Genomic DNA, 19,254 nt, shown 5'->3' with positions numbered 1-19,254 from the left:
GAAACGCGGGGACATCAAGCTAGGCCAGGTATTCCCTACACTAATGTTTTCTGGAGTTGTGAAATTACTTTTAATTTGACTGGATCAATGTCACTTCATGAGTTCAAAGTTAAACAATTGTATCTGTTTTTTGAGTTTATGCTCTGTGTGCAATCTACATTTCTACTACTCTTTAAAATAGAGGGGAGGGTGTGTTATGGAGTATAGCATTCTTGATAGCAGACCTTTATTTCAAATCACATGTAACAACATTCTGTGCAATACTGTAGGTGAGACTGCTTCTTGAAAAAGCATCCAAGCTATCATGTGAATGGGGCTGCATCCCAGTTATACTTTGTGGGGATCTAAATAGCATTCCACAGGTGAGTTCTTGCAAGGAGCATACTGTTTTAGAAGAATCAAATTAAATACTTCTACACTAGATGTGCTATTGTTACTTTATTACTAAGTTTGTTTTTATTAAATGGACAGAGTCCTATATACCAATTCTTAGCATCATCCAAGGTCAGTTTTTTGACATAAGATTTTCAAGTTATTTTAGTTGCATTGTTTTAATTGAATTTTATTGCAGCTGGACATTCGGCTTTATGACCGCAGGAAAATCTCAGGACAAATCGAAACTAATTCAAATTGCAGAGCCTTCAGACCTCCAAATGAGAAAACAAGCAGGTTTGAACTTTTGGATCTCTGCCCTTGTCACTTCTCCTACCTTCATTAATTTTTGGAATCGTTGAGACTTAGTGAATATTGATGTGGGATTTCGCTCCAATGCTATGAATAGGCAATAGGTAGTGTTACAAATTGTATATAGCTTTGTAATTAGATTAATTCTAGAAGTCCTTATTAGTGTAGAGATCCTAATTGGCATAACTTCTAAGATAGATTTCCTGGCTTGTGTATATTATGTATCAATTTTTCTATGAAAAGTAAGTGAGATTATCAATTTCCAATCTCTGATAACATTATATCAAAACCCTAGGATTGCAAATTAGGGTTTAGTGTCTTTTAGGGTTCCATCTTGGGTAACCCTTTTAGAGTAGCAATTTGTCTTCACCACCAGCGCTGCAAGGAAGCCCACCCACCGATCAACATCTCCTTAAAGTCCGGTGACCAGAAGCCTTGCGTGTGAACCCTACGCCACTGTAAGATTTTGTAGATCTCCCACTTGCCGGCATGTGATGCTCGTTCTTTATGGCTGTCTTCTCTGGTCTTCCTCATTTGCTTCATTGGCATTTCTTTGCTTTGTCTGTGTTCGTCTGGCTCTTGCATCCTTGTGTTCATGTAGGATTGGTTCTTCCATTTTGGGTTTTGGCCTTCCAGGATTGGTTCTTCCAAATTAATATGTTTCCTTTTATGTATGTATTGCTTGATTCTAGGACTTATCAGTTATTGCTGATTTTGTATACAGCCTATATAGCTTGTAAAGGAAAAAAATCAATCGAATACTTTTTTCTGCAACAATAACTAAAGAACATATTTGTACACTTGCCATTTAGGCCTCCTCCTAGAATAAGTGCAACGAATAGGGGCCTAACACAACGGTATATGATGTTACTCATGTTTCATTCTTTTCCTATGACCCGAGCATTATAAACCTTTAAACAGAATGTGATGCCTTGATATATGTTAGGTGCAGCTTACAGACGTCGTTATCAAGGTCGTTGCATGTATGGAGTGAAGAAGAATTAAAGCTTGCTACAGGCTGTGAAGTGACTGCACATCTCGAGCACCGTTTAAATCTTTGCAGTGCATATCTTGGTGCTTGTGTAAGCTGAAAAGCTATTCTTTGTTATCTATTCTAATGCTTCATAGTTTTTATTGTATTCAGATTTATCATGACCGTCACCAAAGACGTATTTTTTTTTCTTTTTTATTTTGTAATTCCTTACCCCTGTATTTTTTGTACTTTGTGGCAAAACCCTTTAGGGAAGTTGTAGAACGAGGGATAATTATGGAGAACCCCTAGCAACTTCCTACCACTCCAAGTTTATGGGCACTGTTGACTATATTTGGTAAGACATTTTATTGTATATGCAGGCCGTTTATGGGCTGTAATTTTTGGTCATTTGTGTAATTTTTTTATTAATAAAAAGCAAAAAAAATCAAGTACTTATAAGAACAGTGCATAAGTGTTATTTTTATATATATTCACTGACGTCGATGGATGGGACAGGCACACCGAGGAACTTGTTCCTGTTAGAGTTCTTGAAACCTTGCCCATTGATATCTTGAAAAGAACTGGCGGACTCCCTAGTAAGGTAGCATTCGATTTCAATCGATTTTATACATATAGTTCACTTAATGTCAAAGAACAGTCAATGATTGAAAATACATGTTCTTATTTGTTTATTTTTCTATGTTCACGTAAATATGCTGCATATTTGGCAAGTCTTTCAACACATTTCTTTGTCTCCATTATTTAACATCCGCGCAACTTGACTTGTAGGTGGTCCTTTAAAAACAACTGATATTGTATGGAGAAAGCATCACTTTTATAAGACAAATAAAAAATAGTTATATAGAATATGTGCTGTAATTATGAATCAATTTCACTTGAATTACTTAATATAATTCACGTGAATATTAGCGGGTTTGTGAAGTAGTTTCCTAGGTTTATGTTCTCTAGATATTTTAATTAAGTTGTTAAAATGTTTTCTTATTTGTCTGTGGATCTGTTGATCGACATCCCGAAGTTCTTATGTTTTCTCACATTGTGGCTCTTCAAAGCATGCTCATAGTTCTTCCAAACGTCGTGAAGCTGCCTTTATGAGAGAGATTTACAATTAATCTTTTTTATATATATTATGAAATGTATGATCTATTCACAAGTGTCTGATAGACCACCATTAACTTTTGTGTACAGCCGAAGGTATAAGGGACGTAGCAAGGAAAGGGCTGTAGAGGATAATTAGTTGTGGGGGGGTTAGAATCCGTTAGAGGAGCTGAGTTAGTTTGTGGTGAGGAATACGATAAGTTTGTATGGGGCTGGGGTATTTAGCCAAGGTTGAGAACCTTTGTGTGGGGTGTGGAGATTATTGTAATGTGGAGAGGTCTAGGCTCTCGAATTCCTAGAAATCAATACACACATACAGAATTTTCTCATTTCTCTGTCATTCTTTATTTTTTTCTGGTTCTGTGATATTTCCATAGCTGCCAACTAACCAATTTTGCAGGAAAAGCCTAACAAATTGGTATCAGAGCCAATCGGTCTACTATGGGACCAAAGAGAGCTGACAATCCAATGGAGATCTGGGAAGAGAAATTGGAAGCTGTACAAGTTGAATTTCAGCGGGGGCTCACTGAGGTCAGAACGGATTTTCTCCAATTGCCCAAGGAAATTGACCTCCTGAAAACAGAGATCCAACGTCTGCCTGAAATGGAAAAGAAGATGGACTTCTTAGTTACTCATTTGGCCCATCTGTTGCAAGTATCGAAGAAGAATCCAACGGAGACAGCCGCTGCCAGTGCCGATCGGCATCAACGAGCACTGGATGGTGAATCCTCGCCCATTCCGACAGTCGGATCCCCACCAATTCCGCCACCTTCCTCGTCCACACCGGGATCGGCTCCGCCGCCGCACCAACCACCATTGAACCCAGCCGATCCGTTTTCTTTCACCTCGGAACAGGGCCACGATTTCAGACCACCACGGTTGGAGCTGCCAATATTTTCTGGAGAAAATCCAGAAGGATGGATTTACAAGGTTGAACGATACTTTCTCCTCTCTAGGATGTCGGAATCGATGATGCTTGAGGCAGCGATTGTGGGCTTAGATGGCGATGCGCTCACCTGGTTTCAGTGGGAAAACCAGAGACGACCTATATCTTCATGGGCTACGTTGCGAACACTACTCTTACAGCGGTTCCGAGCTACTCCGGTGGGTTCGATTTCGGAGGAGTTCATGTCACTGTCTCAGACTTCAACAGTCAGAGACTACCGTCTTCGTTGGGAGGCTCTGGCATCACGGGTTCCAGACGTTCCCGATCATATATTGGAAGGGAGCTTCGTAAAAGGGCTTAGAGAAGATATTCGTGGGGCTTTGCACATCCTACAACCCGTGGGCTTGGCTAATATCATGGATACAGCCCAACGGGTGGAAGAAGGCCACCTCCTGCTTGCAACGGGTCAGCCTCCTAGGGCTTCCAATAATCGGCCCAACTTGAGCCCAATCTTTCCACCAAGACCGAACGTGCTTCAGTCATTCCAGCGAGCCGCCCATGTCGCGCCATCGTCCTCGGCGACCCCAGCTCCGACCACCGCAGCGTTGGGACCCTCGAAATTCAGTCGGCCACCCCTCGTTCGCCGCCTCTCCGAAGCTGAGTATCAAGAGAAGAAGACGAAGGGACTGTGTTTTAAGTGCGACAAGAAATTTCATCGTGGCCACGAGTGCGACCAGAAACTCTTGCAAGTTTTGTTAACCATGGATGATGAGGAAGACCAGTCACTCACAGAATCACCGCCACCATCTCCGGATGCCAGCCAAACGGAAGGGTCCGAAGAAACTCTCGCAACCTTGTCCTTGAACTCCTTAGTCGGTATCTCATTTGCCCATACTTTGAAATTGGCCGGCTGTATAGCATCGAACCCAGTCACGGTCTTGATTGATAGCGGAGCCACGCACAACTTCATCTCCACAGCGGTGGTGGAGGCAGCGAGAATACCGATCAGCCCAACTTCGTGTTATGGAATATTGCTGGGTACCGGTGGTAAAGTCAGACCAGAGGGGATTTGTGCTCATGTTGAACTGGATCTGGGTGCGGTGACGGTGGTCACAGATTTTTTGCCTCTTGAGTTAGGTGGAGCAGACGTCATTTTGGGCATCAAATGGCTTGAAACATTGGGGAACATGGAGGTTAATTGGAAGACTATGGTGATGCGATTCGAAATGGCGGGTACGTGGATCACATTACATGGAGACCCGAGTCTTTGTAAGTCCCCCATCTCGCTGAAAGGTATGATTTATACAGTGGAACACGAAGGAGTGGGGTTTTGGGTTCAGTTGAATAATCTGCAGGAGGAGGCAGTGAGTCCCACTGAAGCAATTCCAGCGCAGTTACAAGCTGTTTTGCAGCGATATGCATCTGTTTTTTCTATGCCGTCGGGGTTACCGCCATCTAGAACTCGCGAGCACCGCATAACACTTAAGGAAGGGGCAGGTCCTATTTCGGTAAGGCCATACCGTTACGCACAGACTCAGAAGGATGAAATAGAAAAATTGGTGGCTGATATGTTGAAGGCTGGCATCATTCAGCCGAGTTCTAGCCCCTTTTCGAGCCCCGTTTTGTTGGTTCGGAAGAAGGACGGTAGTTGGAGGTTCTGCGTTGACTATAGGGCGCTCAATAGGGAAACAATCGCCGATAAATTCCCTATTCCAGTCATCGATGAACTCTTGGATGAGCTCCATGGTGCCCAGATTTTTACTAAGTTGGATTTGAAGTCGGGTTATCATCAAATCCGGGTGGCTGCCTGTGATGTGGAGAAGACAGCTTTCCGCACACATGAAGGGCATTACGAGTTCCTAGTTATGCCCTTTGGACTTACGAATGCGCCGGCCACCTTTCAAGGGTTGATGAATGAGGTGTTTCGCGAATTTTTGCGTAAATTTGTCCTCGTTTTTTTTGACGATATTTTGATATATAGCAGGTCCCTTAGTGAGCATACAAAGCATCTTGAGCTGGTTTTGGACAGATTAAATCAGCACCAACTGTTCGCTAATAAGAAGAAGTGCTTGGTGGGGCAAACTCAAGTGGAGTATCTCGGGCATTTGATTTCAGGCAAGGGGGTGGCGGCGGACCCCAGCAAGCTGGCTGCCATGGAAAACTGGCCTATTCCGACAACAGTGAAAGGTTTGAGAGGTTTTCTGGGTTTAACTGGGTACTACAGGAAATTTGTCAAAGGATATGGGAGTATTGCGCGACCTCTTACTGACTTACTAAAAAAGGAGGCGTTTGGCTGGTCCCCCGAGGCTCAGGCAGCGTTTACAGCCCTTAAACAAGCTATGTGTTCAGTGCCCGTACTCGCATTACCAGATTTTTCAGCGCCTTTTATTATTGAAGCAGATGCGTCGGGATCCGGGTTAGGGGCAGTCCTTATGCAAAACAGGCGGCCCATTGCGTTTTTCAGTCAAGTATTATCTTCAAGGGGGAGAACAAAATCTGTATATGAGCGCGAGTTAATGGCAATAGTGCTTGCAATTCAGAAATGGAGACCCTATCTATTGGGCCACAGATTTATTGTTAGAACGGACCAGCGAAGTTTAAAGTATCTATTGGAGCAGCGTTTGATGGCTTCCGAGCATCAAAAATGGTTAACGAAGATTTTGGGCTACGATTTTGCGATCCAATACAAGCCGGGGTTAGAAAATAAAGCTGCCGACGCACTTTCCCGCATGCACAGTGAGGTTATTTTAGCTGCTGTTTCAGTTCCCAGCGTGATTTCCTTACCAGATTTGCAGTCCCACTAAGCATCCGACCCCGGTTTAGCTAAAATACTCCAAGAGCTGCAGGAGGGCCGCCACAATGGAGGATATTCACTTGTACAGGGCTGTTTAAAGTTTAAAGGCAGATTGGTGTTACCAGCGACATCTCCTTTCATTCCTCTTCTTTTGCAGGAATATCACAGCAGCCCGTTGGGGGGACATTCGGGAGTTTTTCGCACTTTTCAGCGCATGGCAGCCGACCTTTACTGGTCAGGAATGAGGAAAGATATTCAGAAGTTTGTGGCAGAATGCAGCATTTGTCAACTGAACAAGACAGCGGCTCAAACTCCAGCTGGTCTCCTTCAGCCTCTGCCGATTCCAGATCAGATTTGGGAGGATGTTTCGATGGATTTCATCGAGGGGCTACCATATTCCAATGGGTTCGACTCTATTTTGGTGGTAGTGGATAGATTGACAAAATATGGGCATTTTATCCCATTGAGACACCCATTCACAGCGGCTACAGTGGCTGGAATCTTCGTCAGGGAAGTGGTGAAGTTACATGGTATTCCACGTTCTATTGTCTCGGACAGAGATAAGATTTTTCTCAGTTTATTCTGGAAAGAACTATTCCGTTTGCAGGGTACACTATTGAAACGCAGTACCGCTTATCACCCACAGTCAGATGGACAAACGGAGGTGGTGAACAGATGCTTAGAAACTTATCTTCGCTGTTTTGTTAGCACAAAACCCAGCAAATGGGCCAAGTGGTTGCCTTGGGCGGAGTATTGGTATAACACTACATTTCACGTCTCGGCGGGGATGACTCCATTTAAAGCGGTCTACCACAGGGATCCTCCAGCCTTGATTCCTTTTGAACACAATAGTACCCAAGTTTCAGCAGTGGAGAAGAACTTAAAAGACAGAGATGATGTCCTCAGCCTACTCAAACAGAATCTGCACAAGGCTCAGCAGATTATGAAGAGGCAAGCGGATAGGAAACGAAGGGACATTGAATTTAAAGTGGGTGATCTTGTTTATGTGAAGCTTCGACCATACCGACAACGTTCCGTGGCCAAGCGTCTCAATGAAAAGTTAGCTCCCCGTTTCTTTGGACCATTTCCAATCATTGAACGCGTTGGGGCAGTGGCATACCGCTTACAACTACCCCAGGATGCTGCAATTCATCCTGTGTTTCACATTTCCATGTTGAGAGCTGCGCTGGGACCTCAACAACAGGCCTCTAACTTGCCTGCGGGACTCACGGAGGAGCTGGAATGGCTGCTGGAACCAGAGGAGGTGTTAGACGTGAAGCCAGGCTCGCATAAAACGCCCCCCCAAGTGTTGATTAAATGGGCTCAGCTGCCAGAATTTGAAGCAACGTGGGAAGATTTTCGGGTAATACAAGACCAATTCCCTCATTTTCACCTTGAGGACAAGGTGAGACTCCGGGCGGGTGGTATTGATAGACCACCATTAACTTTTGTGTACAGCCGAAGGTATAAGGGACGTAGCAAGGAAAGGGCTGTAGAGGATAATTAGTTGTGGGGGGGTTAGAATCCGTTAGAGGAGCTGAGTTAGTTTGTGGTGAGGAATACGATAAGTTTGTATGGGGCTGGGGTATTTAGCCAAGGTTGAGAACCTTTGTGTGGGGTGTGGAGATTATTGTAATGTGGAGAGGTCTAGGCTCTCGAATTCCTAGAAATCAATACACACATACAGAATTTTCTCATTTCTCTGTCATTCTTTATTTTTTTCTGGTTCTGTGATATTTCCATAGCTGCCAACTAACCAATTTTGCAGGAAAAGCCTAACAGTGTCCTTGCCAATTGTCGTGTTGTTTTCTTATTGATTTTTCTGACCAGGGTTGTCTCTGGACTCTGAGTAAGAAATCTATTAGGTTTTGCAAGAATTTTACTTGCCTTTCATTGGCAAAAGGCAAGCCTGACAGCCCATCAATTATGCAGGGAAACTAAAAAAGCTAACTGGGATCTTTTAAAATATTTTAACTGGATCAAATTGTCTTGGATTCATGGCTGATAATTATGTTAGGTATCTCAGACACAGATCCTTAATCAAGTTTACATTTTACTTGACAGAAATGGGGAAGCGATCATCTTGCTCTAGTTTGTGAACTAGCTTTTGCAGACTAGAGGGACAACAAGCCCTGACATCGGCGACACTCTAATAAGGTTACGGCAGGGTAGAGTTCTTTAGTAGCACTTTTCTTTGAGCTTCTAATTTAAGCTCTTACCAGTAGCACTTACAGCATAGCAATTTTAATTTCCGAGTCGAATTCTTTTGGGGGCGAACTTAGCCTTGCGGGCATGGCATCAGAAGAATTGGAAGCTGCGCTGGTTCAAGATTTCTGCAACGGTCAGCTACACCCTCTATTTTTTTTCTTCGTTTGTTTTCATGGTGATTCAGATACTTACCTATAGAACAAGATTCCAGTGTCTAAGAGCTACAAATGTATATTATGATTTGTATTTCAATAGGTAAAAAGATTATTGGATTAGAAGCTGTTTTATTCATCTTCAAGTTCAACTATGCAACTACTTTTTTTTTATAATGGAATAAAGTAATGTTAAAGCATGGCATGCAGGTAAAAATTGATGCATTGGAGATTCTGTTCTATTTAATTGTTTATTTCTGAAGAGTTGATATGAGTTTGCCATCTATAGCTATATCCAACCCCAATAATTTTTTACAGTGAGTTTGGAAGTGATGTGCTGACGGTAAAAGTCGAGAACTACGTGGTTAACTAAAATTAGACACTAAATATAGTTGAACTTCACTGATTATTATCATGAGACTTCTCAAATTACCTTTATTTAATCACATGGTTTTAAGTTTTGTTGTAGTGTGTATTATACGTGTCATATTATAGTTAAATTAGAAGTTCATTCTAATTGTAGTGCCATATATTATATTTATAGGATTATATTCAATCTGTTTTCATATGGTTTTTAACAATTTTTTTTAGGAGAGACCACTAATTCCCTTTTAACCTTGTAGACAACCAAGCAAGAATCACTATAGATTTTCAGATGGTTCATTTGTAACTCTCTAGTTAATCTTAATCCTAATGTTTCATACTACTCCTCATTATTCAATAATTATAACTTGAACCTGAGAGAGAAACAAAATTCTACTTTTAATTTTAAATAATGATTAGAGCAACATCTGCCCACCTGACTTTATTATCTACCTACGCCATTAGAATTGGTTGACTCTTTCCCTTTCAAACAACATCAAGAGATAATTATTATGCTCTCTAATAATCATCTCAATAATAATAATCATCATCATAATAATAATAATTATTTATGGTGCAACCATTTTGCAGTATTTGTTTTGCTATTTCTCAGAACATTTTTCCAATACCATCCTCGCGCGGAACAGATTCAGGCACGTCCATTCGACGCCAATTTCCTACCAAAGAAGCCATCTGCTCAGCCTTTTCATACAACCCGAGCAACCCGCCGGTGTGTATGAAGAGGATCTTTCTCCCTTCCCACTTCTCCGGATGCTCGCTCATGTCTTTCAACAATCCATAAGCACCCTTCCCACTGAAAAGTAAGAAAGAAAATCATGTTTTAACTTATAGAAAGAAAATAATGTAAAAGGAGAAGGATTCATACAAACCTATAAACAGGGTCAAGAACAATGCCGGTGGCTGCAGCAATGTCCTTAATAAACTTAAGCTCCTCTTGAGTACTAATTGCATATCCCATACCTTTGGCCTGTCAGAAGATGAGATTTAATCAATTCAAGAGTGGTCAATCATTGAACTTGTGTGTTGTTAAAGTACAAAAAAGTTATGGATGATAGATGCATCTAGTGAAGCCAAAAACTCGATACACTTTGTTTTTACTAGGCCTATGTAGGTATCGAGGAGGAACTCGAACCTCAGACCTTGTGGGAACAAACCACATGTCTGACCATTTGAGTTACCTCGCTCGGGTGAAAGCTCGTTATGCTTATCTATTCTACAACCTTATTGATAGAGTTGTGAATAAGCCTGCAAGAAGGTAATTTTGCACACAGAATAGTATGTGCACTTTTGTTTTTTTGCAGAGTATAGTACTAGACCAACGAATATGATTGAACTTGTGTGCTGTTAAAGTACAAAAAAGTTATGGACGATAGATGCATAATAGCATAGTACAGATAGATGCATCAAGCGAAGCCAAAAACTCGATACACTTTTTTTTTACTAGGCCTATGTAGGTATCGAGGAGGAACTCGAACCTCAGACCTTGTGGGAACAAACCACATGTCTGACCATTTGAGTTACCTCTCTCGGGTGAAAACTCGAGAGGCTTATCTATTCTACAACCTTATTGATAGAGTTGTGAATAAGCCTGCAAGAAGGTAATTTTGCACACAGAATGGTATCTGCACTTGCATTATTTTCTGCCTCAATTTCTAATTTAAGGAAAAGCTTTGGAAACTTTTTTTTTGCAGAGTATAGTACTAGACCGACGAATATGATTGAACTTGTGTGTTGTTAAAGTACAAAAAATTTATGGGCGATAGATGCATCAAGCGAAGCCAAAAACTCGATACACTTTTTTTTTACTAGGCCTATGTAGGTATCGAGGGGGAACTCGAACCTCAGACCTTGTGGGAACAAACCACATGTCTGACCATTTGAGTTACCCCTCTCGGGTGAAAACTCGTTACGCTTATCTATTCTACAACCTTATTGATAGAGTTGTGAATAAGCCTGCAAGAAGGTAATTTTGCACACAGAATGGTATGTGCACTTGCATTATTTTCTGCCTCACTTTCTAATTTAAGGAAAAGCTTTGAAAACTTTTTTTTTTTGCAGAGTATAGTACTAGACCGACGAATATGATTGCAACGGCTTAAATCTGACTGCACACTGAAACCGAATGCACAACAGTTGAAAACCAAAGTCGAACGGCGAAAAAGTGAGAAGGAAAGCAGGTGACACAAAAAGCAAGACTCTAAACAATATCAACATAAACTTTAGTCCTAAGCTAGTCCAATAGAGACTCACATTTTGTATGGTAGCAATGTCACGTGAGTCAACACCAGCTTCAAGGCCATCAAGTAGGCTTTGCACAAAGTCATGGAAGTAATCAGGGTCATCACAAACAGAGAATGCATGAACCTGAAATACATATTGTATTTTAGTTAGATTACACTTGAAGAGTCACTACATAATGAAAGTAAATCCACAGAAAAAAAGCATACTTTTGCCTTGAGAGAGCTCAACCATGATCCCAATGAGAGACCAGCAACTGTAGCACCACTGATAGAAACAAAATGCAGTTAGAATTCGGTCCTCGAACGATGATCACAAAGAATACCTAGGACTAAGGTTTCTTTTGAAGTCTAATTACCTGCCACAAGGTACAACAATGTCATCAAACTTTAGATCAGCATTCCCAGTTTCGAGTTGCTGCTCGATCTCTCGAATCGCTTCAATATAGCCCCTAAATAGGGTAAAGTCAGATAATTGGAATTTGGAATGACAAGAGTTATAACTATCTTCCATAGATAACTTGTGAGATAATCTTTATTTAAATGACAGTAAAGCAATCTAACCAGGTTCCTAAGGAGTTTGATCCACCAACAGGAATAACATATGGCTTTCTCCCTTCACTTATCAACTTTTCTTTGAGTTGGTTGGTAAGAGCCTGAGCAAAAATTTATATATGAAATCAAACTATACAGTTATGTTAATTACTCACCAACATCAAGATATTTATCTCATTTTATGATGCAATGAAGGAAAAGAGTGTTTCAAAAAGCAAAGCATGGCTAATGATAAGCTTAACACAAAAATAACCAACCACACTCCCAATTTTTGCATATTCTGTTTCTGAAATGAGTTCAACATGAGCTCCAACCAACCGCTCCACCAGAAGATTGCCTGTCAATCCTGGATCTTGGTCCGAAACCTGAGTAAAATCGAAACAAAACAAAAGCTCAACAACTTTGAAGAGAAATAAAAATGCAAACAGAACAAAAGAAACAAGGAATTCTAAAGCGAAATCATCGACCTTAGAGGTGCGTAGTATGAGATAAGAGTCGAGATTCAGATATCTCGCAGCCACAGCAGTTGCGCGGCAGTGGTTGCTTTGAATGCCTCCAATTATTATGATACAATCAGCACCTTGTTCTACAGCTTCTGCCAGCAAAAACTCCAACTTTCTGACTTTGTTACCACTCAATTGCACCCCAGAAAGATCATCACGCTATATATATCAGCAAATATTTTCTGTCAGTGTATACTAAAAAACTGAAGAATCATCTAAAACAATGCATGAATTAAAGTATCAAATTCATAGCAGAAGATACCCTCTTCATAAATTGAATCACATACTTTGCACCAGAAAAAGAATCTTTGTCAAAAAAAGGAAACCAATAAAGGCAGGAGAAGAAGTCTCCCTCAAAATAAATCAAAAAATAAAAAATCCCCAGATTATTTTAATCCATCCTAAAAAGAAAGATCATTAGTAAAAAAAATAAACTTTTTTTGCTAATTAGCTCTGCAATTCAATTCTTGACATGGTCATCAACTCACAACTATACCATGGGAGATTTAACACAAAATAATGGTAACAATTTCAGACAAAACCTAACAATGATGAACCAGAGCATAACATCATATTAGAATAGGATAAAAAGACTATCAAAATGCACCCACAAAAGGGAACAAGAAGAAAACAAATTAAAATTAAAAAATACCTTCAACCAAACTTCAGTGTTGTTAGGCAAATTAGGAAGATTCCATTTGTGAATGGGAGTAGTAAGCTGTGGTAAAAGAAACAAGCAAGTAGTAATGAGAAAGATTAAAGACTAGAAAGATGAAAATCCTTTTGGTAAAGAAATCTACTTACATTGCCCAGAGAGAAGGTGTGAGAAGGTATGGGATTGAGATGAGAGGCCCATGAAGGTGGGGAGTATGGCTTCTTAGTCAAGAAATCCAAACCCATTTTCTGAAATTGAGAGTGTGGCAGTGAAAATTGGAACGGTAAAGACACCATTTTTATAGCTTCTTTTGAGATTGACACAAATATTTTGCCATTAATAGATGATTTTATATTTATTATTATATTAGGTGTAATGTGTGAACATAATATTGATTGTATTTGGGGGATTAAATAGATAATCCCTTGTATATATATATAGTGATGTAACAATCTATGATTTAATATGAAAAATAAGAAATGTATGTAGTCTTGATCTTTTACTTTCTACATCTTTATCCTTCTTGCATTTTCTGTTGGACCAATCAAAATATCATCCTAGAATATAGGATTTCTTTTTCTTTTTCTTTGTTTTGTTCAACAAGTTTTAGTTATATGGTTTTCCTAGATTGGTATTGTAATTTGTTAAGAGTTGCTAATTAGCTCCCAATGCTCTGTATATTTCTTTAAATTTCAAATATATATTGTAAAATATGTATCATTTTGAATGATTGTATTTTGCATGCATGCATATGTGCCACTTGGTTTGCATGCATGCATGGTACATTGGGAAATGAATGTATTTCGCATGCATATGTACCACTTGTCGGACCAATAAGTGCATTATTCATCAGTCGTCTCAGGTTCCGATCTAATTTTTTTTATATATAGATAATGATATGTGCACTTAAAATATACATCGAAACATTATACGTTGCAGTTTAGTCTAACCAGTTACATTTATCAAAATTTAGACTTACGTTTTAAAAAGCAGTGAATGTCACATTACTACGTGTAATGTTTGAGTGCATTTCTTTTATATATATATATATATATATATAAATATAGTTTGTGAAAAATGTTTTAAACTATTCAAATTCAAATTTACTAAACAAAGTAGGATCACACTGTTTTTATGTGTAGCAAACTTTGCAAGAACATCAACAAGTGTATTTTGTTCTTGCGAAATCCGTTTTATGCCATAATCTGCAGATTGTTCTCTTTCAAATAAAAAAATAAATCTGCAAATTGTTTGAGATGACTTTTCACCTCAACCAAATACTTTTCACCTCAACTAAGAATCCCTATAGAATTCCAAAGTGAGTAATATTTCATACTAGGCCCCATTATTCAATGATTAAAACTTATCTTCCTTATCAAGAGAATTCTTATGTTCTCTAATTTTGAATTGAGCATATTACTAAAGATGTTGTCTATAAATATTTTTGTATAAGATCATCTCAATAGCTTCCATTTTGCCATTTGCTTGGAAAATTATCTTCCAACATTCTATGACTATCATTGCAATAATAATAATAATAACAATTTAAAGCATAGAACGTACTTATTTAGAATGTATCTTTAGTGTGGACCTTAAAGACATCTCTATCATTATACATATTGAGGTCTATTAGTAAAACATGGTGCAACCATTTTGAAGTATTTGTTTTGCTATTTCTCAGAACATTTTTCCAATACCATCCTCCCGCAGAACAGATTCAGGCACGTCCATTCGACGCCAATTTCCTACGAGCGAATCCATCTGCTCAGCCTTTTCATACAACCCCAGCAACCCGCCGGTGTGTATGAAGAGGACCTTTCTCCCTTCCCACTTCTTCGGATGCTCGCTCATGTCTTTCAACAATCCATAAGCAGCTTTCCCACTGAAAAGTAAGAAAGAATATAATGTTTCATTTATCTTCTAATCGCAGAAAGGAAAAATGTAAAGAAAGAAGGATTCATACAAACCTATAAACAGGGTCGAGAACAACACCGGTGGCTGCAGCAATGTCTGTAACAAATTTAAGCTCCTCTGGAGTACTAATTGCGTATCCTATACCTTTGGCCTGTCGGAATAAGATCCAAACAATTCAAGAGTGAATCATTGAACTTGTGTGTCTGTTCAAGATTGATGCATTAAGTGTAAGGCGAAAACTCGATACACTCTTATCTATTCTACAAGCTCATTGATAGAGTAATTTTGCAAACATAATCATTCGCGCAAAGGAAAGCGACCGACAAATATAATTGCAACAGCTTTAATCTGATTGCACACTTGATGTGGCTAGCTCAAGTAGTTGGGTGTGTGAGTGTGTGTGAGAGGAGGAGGGGTTATAATACCCAATGTATCAAAAAAAAAAAAGCCATAGTCGAATGACAATAAAGTGAGAGTACTTGGTCATATTTGGTTATCTCAACTTCCAAAGGAAAGCAGGTGACACAAAAAGCAAGACTCTTAACAATATCAATAAAACTTTAGTTCTAAGCTAGTCCAATAGACTCACATTTTGTATGTTAACAATATTACGTGAGTCGACACCAGCTTCAAGGCCATCGAGTAGGCCTTGAACAAAGTCATGGAAGTAATCGGGGTCATCACAAACAGAGAATGCATGAACCTGAAATACATATTGGATTCTAGTTAGATTACACTAGACGAGTCGCTACATAATGAAAGTAAATCTACAGAAAAGGTGCATACTTTTGCCTTGAGCGAGCTCAAGCATGATCCCAATGAGAGACCAGCAATTGTACCGCCACTGATAGACAGAAAATGCAGTTAGAATTCAGCCCTCGTACTCTGATCACAACGAATATCTAGGACTAAGATTTTCCTTTTTTTCTTCTTTTTATGGAAATGAAATCGTTTATTAACGGAATTGAACCAAGTAAGAGGAGTCCAATTGTTGTAGATGTCACTGCTCATACATGTAACATGAAAATTGGAGTTGAAGTGCCCATAGTAACAGATGGTAAGAATAATACCTGCCACAAGCTACAACAATGTCGTCGAAATTTACATCAGCGTTCCCAGTTTTGAGTTGCTGCTCAAGCTCTCGAACTGCTTCGATATAGCCCCTGAATAGAGTAAAGTCAGATAATTGAATTTCGGAATGACAAGAGATGCATCTTATCTTCTATGATACTTTAAAAAGTACAGTTAGGAAAATTGAATGCAGAAGGTAACTTGAAAGAATTACATGCATGGTAGTTTAAGAGAACTAATGCAAGACGAACGGATACACACATCCAACTATGCAGGCAAACAAGGACATTGACCCATATGAGAATATAATCACCAGAGACCCCAAAACTATAGCCTGTGAGAAACAGTAAAAAAAAGTAAAGCAGATAATATTGAACAAAAACTGAAACCAATGTGAATATTCTATCAAATTTCTAAGGAAAATCAAGAGGTTACTAAAACAAACGTTACTAGAGTGACATTTGTGGCTACAAAATACGGCTTAAAACAAATTTTTTATCTTTTATTTTTGGCAGAGAAAACTTAATTAGAAAAATGAAGATTCAAAAGAAGGTTATCATTTCAACCTACTGAAATCTAATATCCCTGTGAAAATCATTGCATTCAATTAATGCAATCAAATATGATGATAAGTAAAGGACAGTAACCCAATCTAACCAAGTTCCTAAGGAGTTTGATCCACCAACAGGAATGACATATGGCCTCCTCCCTTCACTTATCAGCTTTTGTTTGAGGTGGTTGGTAAGAGCCTGAGAAATCAAATTTATACATGAATCAAATTATATGGTTATGTTAATTACATACCAATATCAAAATATATATCTCATGCATTAAAATATACATAATTCTGGAGCAAACTCACATGCCTAACTATTCTTTTTTTATTTATCACTTTGTGGTTGCTGTTTTACTGATTAAAGAATAAAAAAGATAATGATGCAATGAAACAAGTTAAGAGGAAAAGAGTTTTTCAAATAGTAAAGCATGGCTAATAATAAGCTTAACATTATTTTCAAGACAAAAATAACGAACCACACTCCCAATTTTTGCATATTCTGTTTTTGAAATTAGTTCAATTTGAGCTCCAACTAGCCGCTCCACCAAGAGATTGCCGGTCAATCCTGGATCTTGGTCCACAAATACCTAAGTAAATCAAAAAACAAAACAAAACAAAAATGAAAAACCAATAAACAAAAGAGCACAAAGAACTCTAAAACGAAATTATCGACCTTAGAGGTGCGTAGTATAAGATAACAGTCGAGATTCAGATATCTCGCAGCCACAGCTGTTGCGCGGCAGTGGTTGCTTTGGATTCCTCCAATTGTTACTATGCAATCAGCACCTTGTTCTACAGCATCTGCCAGCAAGAATTCCAACTTCCTGACTTTGTTACCACTCAATTGCATCCCAGAAAGATCATCACGCTAGATATCGGCAAATATTTCTGTCAGTATAAACTAATAAAGTGAAGAAGAAATCAAAGAAGCACCTACAACAATGCTTGAATAAAAGTATCCAATTCATAGCACAAGATACCCTCTCCATGAATTGAATCACATACTTTACACTAGAAAAAGAATCTTTGGCCCAAAAAGGAAGCCAATAAAGGCAGGAGAAGAGAGTCCCTCAAATTAAATTAAAATATAAAAATCCCCAGATTATTTCAATCCATCCTAAACATAAGTAAAGAAAGATCATTTAAAAATATAAAAAAATTGTACTTTAATCTGATTAGTTCTACTATGCAATCCTTGAGGTCTTTTCCACAATTATAATAGCTAAAAGCAATACAAATGGGTATCAAAATAACTCAATTTCAAACACCACTGAACTCACTACAATACCAGATAAGATTTAACACAAAAAGATAAGATTTTCAGAGAAACCAACATTGAAGAATATCAAAATGCACCCACAAAAGAAAACGAAGAAAAGAAAATACCTTTAACCAAACTTCAGTGTTGTTAGGCAGATTAGGAAGATTCCATTTGTGAATCGGAGTAGGAAGCTGACAAGAGAATCAAGTAGCAATGAGAAAAGAGACTAGAATAGAAAACCCATTTGGTAAAAATAAAATATCGACTTACATGGCCGAGAGAGAAGGAGTGAGAAGGTATGGGGTTGAGATGAGTGGCCCATGAAGGAGGTGAGTACGGCTTCTTGGCGAGGAAATCCAAACCCATTCCGTGAAATTGAGCGTGGCAGCGAATACTGGGACTGTAAAGACGTTGGGATCGAGCGATCGTGGTTGGGAGAGGAATCCGTAGAGAATGTAATAGAATGGGTCTGCTCCCCATTATTATATCTCCATCACCATCACCATCATCATCGTCATCGTCATCGTCGTTCCATTTTTGTAGTGACGTCGTCTTGTCCGTACATGACGTCACTTTTTTTGTTTTTGTTTTAAGGTAAGTGGAGCTACAGTTGAAAATAAATAGAGTAATGGGAGAATATAGAACAATAAATATTGTGGCATAATTATGTTATATTATATTATAGGGAATTTACACATTATCTTATGTTTTTACAAAGTATTATTTTGGTACTTTCTTTTTTCAATAATTTTTATACGGTACTTTATATTTTAAAATTATACATATTTGATATCTTAGACTCAGAATTGATAGATAAAATATTGTCAATACGATCAAACTATCATCAGTTATATGTAATTAAGTAATTTAAATAATTGACAGCAGTTTGATTAAATTGATAAAATTTTATTAATTAAATTTGAGTTTAGGGTATCAAATATGTACGATTTTAAAATACAGTGTACTATATGAACATTATTGAAAACAGAAAGTATCAAAATAATATTTTACAAAAACAGAGAATATCAAAGGTTACCTACCCTGTATTATATTCTATTAATTTTCTTTAGGTGAAAAATATCAATGTTATTAGAACATTGATTTCGTAATTATTTTTATTATTATTTTTATATTAATAATTTAATTGAACACGTATCAATTTATTATTAGAATTAATAAGAAACTCATACTAAGAAGCAACTCACACGTGTTCATAAAGTAATCAATTAAAAAATATATAGAAAAAGTAGTAACCAAATCACTATTTTGTTAATATTGAATATTTTTCTTAACAAAAAAAATGAG

At 38.3% G+C, this 19,254-nt stretch overlaps 3 protein-coding genes across 3 annotated transcripts; 1 reads left to right on the top strand and 2 right to left on the bottom strand.

Moving 5' to 3' along the window:
- Positions 1–4: 4 nt before the first annotated feature.
- LOC133810218 (carbon catabolite repressor protein 4 homolog 5-like) lies at positions 5–9,043 on the top strand (the record flags this gene model as incomplete). The annotated part of the gene is made up of 8 exons (XM_062246017.1): positions 5–28; positions 270–362; positions 472–504; positions 572–669; positions 1,631–1,766; positions 1,927–2,012; positions 2,174–2,258; positions 8,518–9,043. Coding segments are annotated over 8 exons (609 nt in total), but the record flags the coding sequence as incomplete, so codon positions are not given.
- A 442-nt stretch (positions 9,044–9,485) lies between these two features.
- On the bottom strand, positions 9,486–13,443 carry LOC133810216 (bifunctional D-cysteine desulfhydrase/1-aminocyclopropane-1-carboxylate deaminase, mitochondrial-like). Its single transcript, XM_062246014.1, has 10 exons — positions 13,297–13,443; positions 13,145–13,210; positions 12,457–12,651; positions 12,247–12,354; positions 11,999–12,090; positions 11,794–11,886; positions 11,645–11,702; positions 11,448–11,561; positions 10,067–10,164; positions 9,486–9,990 (listed from the first exon to the last, which is right to left on the bottom strand). The coding sequence occupies exons 1-10, from the start codon at positions 13,441–13,443 to the stop codon at positions 9,786–9,788; spliced, it is 1,176 nt and encodes a 391-aa protein (XP_062101998.1). The 3' UTR covers positions 9,486–9,785.
- A 1,197-nt stretch (positions 13,444–14,640) lies between these two features.
- On the bottom strand, positions 14,641–18,555 carry LOC133810213 (putative D-cysteine desulfhydrase 1, mitochondrial). The gene is made up of 10 exons (XM_062246012.1): positions 18,220–18,555; positions 18,075–18,140; positions 17,362–17,556; positions 17,165–17,275; positions 16,790–16,881; positions 16,132–16,224; positions 15,848–15,905; positions 15,651–15,764; positions 15,115–15,212; positions 14,641–15,029 (listed from the first exon to the last, which is right to left on the bottom strand). Exons 1-10 carry the CDS (start codon positions 18,427–18,429, stop codon positions 14,825–14,827), a joined length of 1,242 nt encoding a protein of 413 aa, XP_062101996.1. The 5' UTR covers positions 18,430–18,555; the 3' UTR covers positions 14,641–14,824.
- Between the last annotated feature and the right edge of the window lie 699 nt (positions 18,556–19,254).

The sequence above is a fragment of the Humulus lupulus genome, unplaced genomic scaffold (assembly GCF_963169125.1).
Source record: "Humulus lupulus unplaced genomic scaffold, drHumLupu1.1 SCAFFOLD_130, whole genome shotgun sequence".
Taxonomy (NCBI): Eukaryota; Viridiplantae; Streptophyta; class Magnoliopsida; order Rosales; family Cannabaceae; genus Humulus; species Humulus lupulus.
Note: the sequence above shows the minus strand (reverse complement) of the source record. Positions and strands in the feature narration are given on the sequence as shown.